The sequence below is a fragment of the Chiroxiphia lanceolata genome, chromosome 7 (assembly GCF_009829145.1).
Source record: "Chiroxiphia lanceolata isolate bChiLan1 chromosome 7, bChiLan1.pri, whole genome shotgun sequence".
Taxonomy (NCBI): Eukaryota; Metazoa; Chordata; class Aves; order Passeriformes; family Pipridae; genus Chiroxiphia; species Chiroxiphia lanceolata.
Window position 1 is genome coordinate 15,739,875 of NC_045643.1, and position 12,342 is coordinate 15,752,216.

General features: G+C 40.6%; 1 protein-coding gene across 15 annotated transcripts in view; it reads left to right on the forward strand.

Annotated features, from left to right (window-relative positions):
• Positions 1-4,876, forward strand: part of ZNF385B (zinc finger protein 385B) — a 164,075-nt gene extending 159,199 nt beyond the window's left edge. For all 15 annotated transcript variants that reach the window (XM_032693728.1, XM_032693738.1, XM_032693729.1 and 12 more), the window contains 3 exons: positions 419-597; positions 1,694-1,795; positions 3,415-4,876. In XM_032693728.1, the coding sequence (XP_032549619.1) occupies positions 419-597; positions 1,694-1,795; positions 3,415-3,633 (500 nt within the window). In that variant the 3' untranslated portion in view covers positions 3,634-4,876. The remainder of the gene's footprint in view (positions 1-418; positions 598-1,693; positions 1,796-3,414) is intronic.
• Positions 4,877-12,342: the final 7,466 nt, after the last annotated feature.

The following is a 12,342-nucleotide window of genomic DNA, read 5'->3' on the forward strand; positions in this document are numbered from 1 at the left end:
TCTTCCAAATCAGAGGATATTTATTGAAGTATTACTCTTCCTAGGCACGTTTTGAGCGATTGCTGTGGTTCCTGTCCCGCTCTAGGCTAATACCCTTTTTTGTGATTCACTGGCTATATGGATTGTGACAGAAGAATAAGCAACAAACACTTTGGCCATGCAGTCACACACTGCCCCCAAACAGCAAGGCAGTGGTCCAGTACGTCTGTTGTTCGCTTTTTGCACAAACCCTTCTGGCTTGCCTTTAAATCATGGAAGTGGGAATTACTCTGAACAAAAACGGAGTAATAATTAGTCCCAATCTGTGGTGACTTTAACCATTCTGTCTTGAATATAAATGTATTGCAAAGTCCCAAGGCTGATGGACATATTTTTATGCTGCTGACCGTGAGCTCACCTGCATCTCCTTGCCCATTAGGCTCCAAGCACAAGACCATGGTCGAGGCTCGGAACGGTGCTGGTCCCATCAAGTCTTACCCTAGGCCTGGATCCCGACTGAAGGTGCAGAATGGCAGCAAAGGGTCAGGACTGCAGAACAAGACGTTTCATTGTGAAATCTGTGATGTCCATGTTAATTCAGAAATTCAACTTAAACAGGTAGTTTGGATGTATCTAGAGCTACTTTGTTGGTTTTAGCTGTATTGCAGTATTGTAGGTGGGATGTAGGGCTACATGAAGATGTTTTGGTGAATACTAAGTGAACTTACTATTTCTTATGTGTCATCCCATAACTTTTTGTAAGTAGTTCATCATAGGTCAAGTTCAGCTAATTGTTTCAGCTGGGAAAAATGGGCTTGACAGTCATAAAGCAGAGGTGTCAGTATCAGTAAATAACATAGGAGATCTCATTTAAAAGTTTGCTGTGGTTCAAGAGAGATTTGAACTTTAGTCTCCCACATATAAGAAATTCTGGGTTGAGATTCCCTGTATTCCTCCTTCAGTGCTGTTTCAGTCTGCTGGAATACTTTTTAATGCTATGTGAGAGGGAAAATGTGACTCAGATCTATTTGTTTGGGACAGTCAACAGGAGGGTAATACCATAGATACGTTTGAATTGTGTAGAACAGTGTTATCATTAACAGTGTAGCTGTATGAACATGCAGCTCTTCTCTGAGTCAATTAGCCCTGGATTCAGTGCTGTGCTCATACAGACATAGTGTTACTGATACCCAAATGGGAATCTCTAACTGGATGGTGCTGTGCTGTGTGGATGTGTCCTCTCATTCCCTGTTATTTTAGTTAGTTCTAAGATAACATTAAATTGCATGGTGTAGACATATCCCTGGGTAATGGTTCTTCCTTCAGCTAATATTGAATTATTTATGCAACTGAACAGCATGAGCAGGATGGAAATTTACCTCCTACTTCTGAATATCCCTATGACCTAGTGCTTACAGCTCTGCCTGATTTGAGGCTCCTCAAGTGGAAAAAGGAGATACAAACAAAAATACCAATAATTTGCAGAGTCTGTCTTGGATCACAAAATACACTGTATTTGGTTAGTTTCTGATTCTCTATTTGATGTGCTTCAAATTGTTATGTTTAATTTAGCAAAACTTATCTTTGCTCTCTCTAAAGAACCTACTTTATCTTACAAACAGGGGCTTAGGCATATCCTGCTGATAAATCAATTTCAAACTCAAAACCGAGAAATGTTTAAACAGCTAATTAAATGTGAGGATATTTATTTCAGCACATTTCCAGCCGAAGGCATAAGGACAGAGTTGCAGGAAAGCCTATGAAACCTAAATATAGTCCTTACAACAAACTGCAGCGCAACCCAAGTATTTTAGCAGTAAGTATTTTTATTTCTCCTCACTGTCTGTGTGAATTTGTGACCCTGGGGACTCCCACTGCACAGAGACAGGAATATGACAGACCTGACGCTTCCGCAGCCTCTCTTCCCCTGCAGGCTGAGTCTGCACAGGGATCAGATTTGAAGATAGTTATGTATTCTGTCTGCCCAGTCAAAGGTATGCAGACAGCACTGTGAGTGTTATTTACTGCTAGGAAGAAGGGAATAATCAGCGGAATGGGGAATGAACCATGTCCCCTGTGGAAAGGTATCAGCTCTGCTGGGCTAGTGCACTTCTTGAAAGCAGCAATGGATATACTCTGTCTTTCTGCATACCTGAGATAACTCTCAGTTATGATGGATGCAGTCAGGGAAAAGGATATAGGATGTTAAGATATAAAAATACTAAGGTTCATTCTCTTCATACAGCAAAACAGAGTGCTGTGTGGATGTATTAGTTGGTGCAAAAGAGTCATCAAGTGTTTAGGAGAATTGATTGCCTATCTGTATGTTCAGGCTGTCTGTCACTGGCTGTCAAAACACCTGTCCTGTCTCTTTGCCCCTAGCCAATCCCTTTCACACCCGCCTGCATTTCCAGGAATCCCACAAGCTGGCTCTGCCGGTCAGCTGCAGCCAGGATTCAGGCTGGCTTTAGCACAGCACAGTTTGTATGTTTATTTGCTCGTAAATAAAGCCTGTACTCTGTTCATTAGAGAAAAGTGCTTGCCACCTATGGCACAAAAACAATTTATAGGTCGGGAAGAGAGAGATGAGATGTATGTGTGCAAGAGGAAGCATATGAAAAGCTTTTAAAAGCTGAAATATTAATATGTCTTTGTAATTGTGTAGAGGCAAATGAAAATACTGCAGGCTTTCTCTAAGTCTCTCCATTCAATAGGTTCTGCACACGCTAATCTTCACTTGTGTAATACATAATTTTATAATCTATTGCATAAGAAGAGACCACCAGTTATAAGGGAAGGACATGAGTATCTTTTCCCCCACAAACGTGTGATTATGGTGCAAACAATTTTCAGTGAGACCACAGTGTATATATTTCTGGTTATCTGTTTCACCACAAGCACCAGGAATGATTATAGGTCATAAACTGAGTAATAATTATTTCAGGAAAAATTCTTTATGGTATTGATCTTAAAAAATATTTCTACTTTGAATAGAGCAGGTCTGCAGTGTCAAGTCAGAAGCTGACTGGACTAATACCAGCTTCCCATATTGTGGACTCTACTTTTCTATAATTCAGTTTTACAAGTGGAAAATTTGACTTTTCATATTGAAGTCTCAATCATGTTTTTTTTTAATATTTCATGCACAGTTATAATTTATATGAAGTTGTGCACTTGCAAATTATGCTTCCTTCTAAACATCAGTGTGACTGTCTCTAGACTCACAAGATTTATGTGTCTTTAAATATGGGATTTGGTTGCTTTAATTGCCTTAGGAGTAAGAGGACAATGTAGGTAGCCTTTCTAAGCAGCTGACATGAGGCATCTGTGAAAAGCCACAGCATGCTCTGTCAGAGTTCACTTTTTCCCTCATGTAAAAGTAGGCATGGGGAGAACTGTATTTACATTGCTTTTTTTGTGTGTGTTTTATTCCAGGCGAAACTTGCATTCCAGAAGGACATGATTAAGCCGCTGGCACCTGCTTTCCTCTCATCTCCTCTTGCTGCAGCTGCAGCTGTTTCATCAGCTCTGTCCCTTCCTCCCCGGCCCTCTGCATCCCTGTTCCAGGCACCAGCAATACCACCAGCTCTCCTGAGGCCAGCCCATGGGCCCATCCGGGCAACGCCTGCCTCCATACTTTTTGCACCGTACTAATTTATTGATGTAAAAAAGAGATAACTATGGCCAGTACAAAGGGTAAAAGGAAAGCAGCAAAGGGGTCGAGATTTTAAAATGTGTTTCTCTTTTGCAATGCCATCCAGAAGGACACCTCATCCAACCACATCGTAAAATCCATCACTGATGGCAGTGTATTTTGGAGTCTAGACAACTTTCTCAGTCTCTCTCTATTTTTTTAATCAAAATAGTGCAATTTGCTTAAAAATTAAATTGCTCATAACATTTATACCGTTAAAGATTCATGCATCTATTCATTTTTTCTTTACTTTTTTTTTTTTTAATGTATATGATGCACCTTGGAATCAAGGAACATAAAATATTTTCCTGACAGACTTGAAAACTAGGGTCTTCCTCACTCACACCTATGTAAATAATTCTCTGAAAACCAATGGGTTACAATCTAATATGGAAAAAAAGTAGATGAACCAAATGCTAGATCATGGATAACATCTCAATAAAGAATTGCATCCATTTTTTTCCATGTGTTCTTGTTGACAGGGATTGTGTGCTGTCCTAGGCCCCAGTACTGGTGTACCTTGTGTAGTATTAAAGATGTATCACATGTCTGATTTTAACATTTTTAGTTTCTGTGCAAATGTTTGAAAGCAATGCAGCGCTGAAGCTTTTAATTATTTCTTTTGTGTCACACTTGATTTAGAGAAATCAAAAATAGAAAGCCATATAACATAGAGTTAAGATTACTACTTGTTTGCTACTTTCATTTAACTTATTTTTGTTGTTTCCTCACTGGTGTTGCTAAGCAATGTTTAAAGAGAAAAAAAAAGCTTTTCAACTGCACATTGCCACAGCTCACATGCATTGTTCAAGAAGACAATGGATCCATGTATTTGTACGTAAATATCCTGTTTTCTTCATTTCTAACTAGTTTCCTCTGTAACGATGCTGCATAACATTGTGGCTCCCTAATGCAATAATGTACAGAACATAAAATATTTATAATTAATCATATTCTCTGTTTACTGAATATGTTGCAGTAATGCCCCACCTATCTTCTTACCTCCCCAACCCTTTTATAAAGGTGAATCAATACACAGTACTCAGACTGAAGTCATTATGTGATAATGGGGACAACAGGTGGAATAAAGAAAAATAAGAAGAGAATTAACTTTTAGAGCATCTTTATCAGCAATCCATAATAGTAAAACGTCTGTGTATTTTTTTAAATGTACCTTTTCAATAAAATAATAAGAAAACTGTACATGCTTATTGTGTTTTTTAATTGGTACAGAAAAAAAGTCTGAAACAAATTTAGCTAAAGGAGTCTTCAGGAGCAGACAAAGCATTGGAGTTGCAATAAAATATAATTACAGAACTTGTTTTTGCTTCCCATGTGTTTTAATGTCTTTTCCTCACTACAACCTGTAATAAAATTTACTGGGGCTTTTTTGCAGCAAGACTGTAAACATTCACCATATCAGAGATTTGGAGGAAGAAGCAGCAGAGACAGGTGAGTGATTATGGTCTTATTATTGCACCACTGAAATGCTACACTATGGTTATGCTGTCAGTAGTGGAGCTTAAGGATTAACTTTAAAACCAGCCTGGGTATATCTGAGACTGGAAACAGGTCAGTTTAGAGCCAGGACTTGCTCTGAAGCATGGGCAAAGTAAGCAGCTGCTTGATGCAGCAGCAGGCTTTTAAAGGGATGTGTTTGGGAAAGCTTTGAAATTATCTGGTTTTCACTGCTGAAAAGCTTGATCTATTCTTCAAAAGTCTTTTCTTTGTTAATATAAAGTGAAAAGTAAAGAGTACAAGAGTAAAAAGACTCAACTGTAAGGCTATTAGGGTTAATACAAAGCCAACAGGGCCATTACAAATCCACAAAGGCCAAGGAAAATAACTTCAGAAACTTTTTTACAGACCAACATAGTAGCCTCATAGTTGCTTATTAAAGACCATTTTCTGCAAGTGTAATTCTGCCCAATTACCACTATTCTGTGGAGCTGTCAACGAGGATAATTTGCTGGAGAATCATCTACCAAGGGGCAGGTAAGGGAGTCCAGGCTTTTAGCATCCTCTGGGAAAGCAGCTGCCTTTGTATTAAACTTGTGGACTGTGAGAATTACGAAATGTAGTATGTAGTAATGTGGTATGGGTAGACACTCTGCCATGTGCATCTGTTTGTGTCTGATTTTGCAGGAAGTCAGATTTAACTGCTCAGATACCTTCAGAGGAGTTAATTCCACAAGAAGCCTGTTTCTGTCCAACATGAGCAAGTTTTACAGAACTGTGTATTTTACCTGGTTCCTCAGGAAACCAGAGTTGTCTGTGTGTTGAACCACTATTTTACCTGCTTTTTATAACCTACTGTTGATTATGAGACATTTCAAGCAATTGCAAGTTTCTGCAATTGAAAGTGTTCCTATATAATATACAGAAAACCTGTACTAAGGAGGGAATCAGCCAGGGGTGTGTAGATTTCTTGGACAGCTGATTATTTCAAAGAGCATCTTGCAATTGAAAAATATTTGGGTCAGTAAGGGTGAAAGAATGTATTATGTCAGTCAGCAATGAAAGAAATTAATCTATGAAATACAAGGAGCTAAAAGACACTGATTATGAGCCAAGAAAGAGTCATGTTAGGATTTGTATTCAACAGTCTTTGTACTCTCTGTGCTAACTTACATTTTGTGTACTATAACTCTGCTTGCCACCAAAGTTTTGTCTGCAACATGCAGGACTGGGCATTTGAGATGATAATTACAGGATAAATGGCAAACCCTCTCATTTTAAAAATGAGCTCTACATGGGAAAGAGAATTTGTATCATACACAAAGACCTGTTTTTTTATAATGTTAAGATATTTTCTCTGAGGTGTTATTATTACAGACAGGTGGCTATGAAATTCATGCATTTGTTGTAACAGAGAAAGAGTAATGAAATACGATTATTTGCAGTGTTAGCCTTTTGAATAAAGGTATAAAATGTGCAAACCACGAAGGTAATAAGGTTAAAGTAACAGGATCACATCCTCTTGTATGTGTATTATTCTAGGTCTGTTCACTGCACTCTGAGCTGCAAGTTGTTCCTGTATGAGAAGTCAGAAGCTATAAGGATTATCACCTGGCACTGCCATCTTTCTGTAGCTGAAAAAGAAGGATCCAGACCAGATCACACATCAGCAGGAACTTTCTTCTGGTACATGTGACTGGATCATGGTCCCTGTATTGCAAAAGATTTTCATAAAGGGTTATCAAGCAGAGATGTGGTCCACTGTACAGGTTGATGATTTGTATAGGTTGCTTTGTTAAAAAGAAAAATAATAGCAATAAGACCTTCTATGACCATTGCATACTAGGATACTAGTGTGTCTTGCCTCTCCTTTCTGCAGGTCAAAATGATAATGAAACCTTTCCCTCTAGTTTTGGTCAGATAGCAGAAGGAAGAAGACAGGAGCTAGCACGCACATTGCCCAGTCAACATCACCTCTTGAACTCCTTTGATAATATTACACTGGGTCCATCTCCTGATAAACTAATAGTTCCTTTAAGAAAGAGACTTTTTCATTAAAAATAAATTACCTTGTTTTACTTTCTTAAAATGTGAACTTGAACTACAAATTTTATGCTCAGAAAAGTTTTGCAAAAGAATTTGTCACATTTGTCTGAAAAAAAATAGAGCATGGTTGTTTTAAACTGCAGGAAGCATTTCACTGTCTTTATGGATCTGGCAATAACCCAGTGAGCCTTAAGGTATATCTTTTGAACCTTTCACCTTGAGTAAGCGAGGTACTGCACTATTCATTCATGCTTGGTTGGACATTAAATCTCCACAGCTGTCACTTTCTGGTGACAGTGGTTGTGATTTTCTTACTGTGGCTAGTATGTTTTTTAATTTTTTTTTTTCCTTAACATTGTTGTCTCAAGTGCCAACTTCGGCATTCTTAAGTATTTATTGGAATGACCAGCATTTCAGGTAAAGCTATTTTTTTTTTTGCATGTCTAGAATTCTTAGATATTACAATGTTTTATTATTAAAGTAACATTTTAGAAATGTTTCTATTTCTTTTAGTTTCATATCTGTATTTATGTGTATTGATAGAGTACTCTGCTGCATGCTGGATGCCCACTGAGCATCAGAAGTGGAAGAGGCCAAACTAAGACTTTTGCCTTTTAAAGGCTGCAGCTGAGGGAGGTATCCCAGGACAGAGAAAAGGACAACTTTATGCCTGTCTTCCAGAATGTCAAGAATGAGGATCTGGGCATGTGAAAACAAGTAAGTGATTGGGATTGACCAACACAGGTTTACAAAAGGCAAAATAATGTCTGAGTGGCCCAGGCATAACCTCTCTGCCGTGAGGGGCCTGTCTACACAGCCAAGGGGAGCTGGGTGCCCTTAGGGTGGCTTTGGCAAGTTTTCCAACACCAGCTCTCCCAGGATCCCAGCAAGCAAATGTGTGCAGCAAAGTCTGGGTGGATGGCTATAAAGTGGCTGTAGGAGTTCCTGGGTTACCAAGCTCCAAGCACTGGGCAGCCACTGGCAGCCTGTCAAGGACTGTCCCTGGGGCCAGTGACACCAAACACACTCCCTGGTGACCTGTGCAGTGGGGCAGAGAGCCCTTGGGAAGCTGGACAGTGGGGCAGAGAGCCCTTGGGAAGTACACAGGTGTGAGTGTGAAACCAGGGTCCCGCTTTTCCAGTGGTGTGCTGGAGGGTAAGGCTGCCCTATGGATGGACCTTGGCAAGCTGGTGACCTGGTTTGATGGGAACCTGATAGGAGTCGGGTGCCGGGGAAAGGAGCTGGGGAAGGAGCCCCCCTTGCAGTATGGCCATACACCAGCAAGCAGCTCTGCAGAAAAGGGCCCAGGCAGAAGGGGGGCACCCAGAGTTTGTGGTGGGCAGATGGAGCACGAGTCTGCAGTGCGCCCTTGTGGCAGCAGAACTGAGCTCAATACCGTGCTGTGTTAGCAGAACCACGGGCAGCGGGTTAAGGGACACATAAACCCGCTCTGCGTGGCTGCACCTGGAGGAATGTGTCCAGCTTGGGGCCTCTGGCATGAGAGAGACACTGACAAATTGGAGCAAGTCTGGGAGAAGGCCGAGAGGGGGTCATGAAACCAATATGCTCTGTTCAGGAAAGTGAGGTGGGTGTGTTGAGCCCAGAGAAGGCTGTGGCAGTTCCGGCCACTGTCCTCAAGTGTCTGACCTGGCATTACAGGGAAAAGAGGTAAATATTTCTCAGAGAAGCACTATGAGAGGAGGCAGGCAGAAGAATATTCTGACTGTACATAAGAAAAAAAGGGTTTGAAGTAATAGTGGGTAATCCCTGTAGCAGGTTGCACAGGAAGGTTATTGCAATATCCACCCTGTGGAAGCTCTTAGATGGGGCTATGTGAGCAACCTAGTCCAACTCCAAATGCTTTGAGCAGTAGGCTGGACTAGGTGACCTCCAGAAGACCTGTCATCTTAAATGAGTCAATAATTCTAAAAGATAACAAGGTCTTCTGCTGAAAAATCAAAAGTAATCGTTGTGCTGCAGGGCAATTAGCAGCTGATGGAAACTTTGCAACACTAAATACTGACTGATGATTCACAATATGGTGGGCACCTGCTAAGCCTGAAAAAATGAAGACAAGCATCTTACCTGCAATAGGCTGAAGAAGGAGAACTGAAAGGAGGATTCATCTGGAAAGGTGAGAAAGTCAAAGTGGCAGAAAAGGGGAAATTATGTATACTGTAATATCGTGACTGGATTTTGGAGGGGCTGAGGCTGTATTTTTCAGGCCAAAAAAAGGACCTTGCAATAATTGCAATGTGATGTGTTTCAAGCCTTGGCAGGTTTTGCTAAAACAAATACATCAGTCTTACATGAAAGCATTTGACTGTAGTGGTGCTGAAAAACATGTTTGTTAGGAGATATTAGCTACTGTGAGCTATTTTCCTAGACAAGGAACAGCCACGGCACACAGGCTTCTTTTGCAAAAACTGCAGTTTGTGCTTTAGATATACGATGTAATTTCAGCACATTTAAATGCCCAACATGCACAGCAGCCAGTTGGTGCTGTCAGAGTACTAAATCTGAGCTACAGCTTTTAAGATACTTCAAGCAATGAGCACCCTCTCTGGAGCTCCAGATCCAAACACGGCTCATGTCCATCAAGGAAAATTTCCATTTTGTTTTTCCAGGATTTTGTATTTCCTTCAGGAGATCTCTATGTGTGACCACATTAAATCATGCCACTTGTTTCTCAAGCCCTCTATCAGCCTTTTAAGTATCAGTTCTCATCAATTTAAGATGTCAGCTCCCTTCTCCATCCCCTGAGTTAACTCTGTCTTCATTTTCCAGCCAAGTGCTGGTGAGATTTTCGATTCTGCCCTTGAACTTGAAAGCAACTCCCTAAACTATAAAGTTACCAAACAGTCCACCTTCAACATCTTTCCTAAATCTCACTTACAGCAGCAAAAATCCACCTCCCACCCCTCCCCCAAAAAAGAACCACCACCACTGCAGGAAGAGTAAAACTGGCATGAAATTTTGTGATGTCAGATTTTAGCACATAAGAAATCCTAAGAATAGGGGAAAACGTAACCATAGCCCTTCTTATTTTACCTGTCTAAGTTCTGTCAGCCTTGACTGCACTATGCACATTTTCAGGCATCTCTGATGCTTGCCTTAGAGGGTCAATGATGCCTGCAAACACTTCCTTTTTGGGATATATTATCTCCTCAGGAAGGCAGGTGGTAGCTTCATTCAAAACTAATTTTCACGTTGAACTGTGCCAAATCAGATTTTCACATGCAATTTGAATTTTAAAGTGTTCTGTAACGTTTTCTGCAAAGGCTGAGCGAAAAATGGATCTTTACTGCTTGACTTCACTGGAGCTGCTCTGAGGCTCTCATGGTTGAATAGTGTGAGCCTACCCATTGCCCAACAGGGGGGTTAGTTTATATGAGAACAAATGCACTGGCTCCATCTTTGCTCTTTTCTGCCTATATAACTCCTGATGGGAGTTATGTTCCTGTTCAGAACACATTCCACCCACCCTGCAGAACAGCACTGTTCGCAGTGTAGCCACGCTATGGAGGCCACACACGTGCCTTGTAATATGTTCTATGCTGGATTTTAACTTCCTTTCCTGCAGAATGTCTGACTTTCATCAGAGAGACAGGAGATCTGTCTCTTGTGGTCTGTCTGCACATGAGTCCAGGGCTACAGTAATCCCCTTCCATATCTTGAAAAGTTAATCCTCCAGAGTGTCTCAATTCTATGCCTCACTCCTTCCCATACACATTTCCTGTGTCTTGGCTTCCTGCCTCCCTCCCCCAGTGCAGAGGCAATCAGAGTTCACATAGAAGAACCCTCCAGTATGAGATTTACCTGTGACTTTCACAGGCGAGTGTTTCCTGATGAATTATTCAGGCCCCAAGGAAAGGGAGATGGGAACAGGAAAACAGTATCTGACACCACTTTGGACTTCATTAGGAAATGCTTTTTACCTGGGACAGAAAAAAAATCCATAAATCCCAGATTCCAGTTCCTTGCTGATGCTAAACAGACTTCACTTATGTTCTCCCCCTTCTCTGCTACCCATCTTTGGAATACATGAGGGGTGAGAGACAATACAAACATAGATACTTTCTACCATGTGTGCCTTTTGTGGTGCGAGACAGGGCACCAGGCTCATAAATCTGCTTCAGGGGTTGCTCTCCGTAAATGATTTAGTGTGGGAGATACTGATCAGCAGCAAGGGCATCAGAATGGTTCAAATGTAGAGGGTGATAAAAATTACATCCACATTTTCAAATGCAAAAGTTAATTTTAAAGTTATGACTCGCTGTTCCCTTCCTGGGACTGAGTGCTGGGAATGCTCTGGTGCCTTCTAAATCATCAGAGCTGGCCATGCTCTGCAGTCCTCTGTCATGGGAAAAAAAAAAAAAGATTAAACAGTTTTAGTCTCTTTCTGAAAATACTTAACTCCTTACATATGTTGCCTGCCATTACTCACATCTTTTTTCCAAGGAAATTAATGGAAATTTGACATGCTTTATATTTAAATTTGCATTGTGACTGCTTGCTGTGTGCTAGGATGATGCTCCACCAGTACAGAGAGGAGTCGGCAATATGAGAGTGGGCAAGGTATGCTGCAAGAGTAGAGGGAGCTCTCCCTGCAATATGATGATGTGTGAGCTACTGAGAGGTACAATGCACTCACAGGCATTTAAGGAGAAAAGCATATTTACAAAGGTGGGTTTTTAGACTGTCTTTTTCTCTTTACATTGTGAGTGAGCAAGAATTAAGCTGTGATTTGAAATTAACTTCCATGTTGTCAATTACAGAATATTTAACTGAAGACTTAAACTAAGAAGCTGTTTGATAGATGCTTGATAGATCTTATGAAGTGGATTGTTGAGGAGATCATTCAGTGCTAGGAGCTTCACTTGCCTACTCTAACCCATTCTACTAGCATCTCTTTTTCTGTCACCTATAAAATATATTTGCACGCTAAAACACTTCTTTTTTTTTTTTTCATTTTCTTTGCTAGAGCTACAGTTTTAACTGCCAAATTTTATTCTGTGACTTGAAAAAGCTCTGCTGTGCAGTAAGCTCAGCAGTCCTATTCATTTTCTGCAAGGCTTATTTACATTTACTGTCAACATCTCCAAAGATGGCAAATATTCCAAGTCAAGGAATTACCAGAAAGCGATGGAGAAACTTGGGTGGTG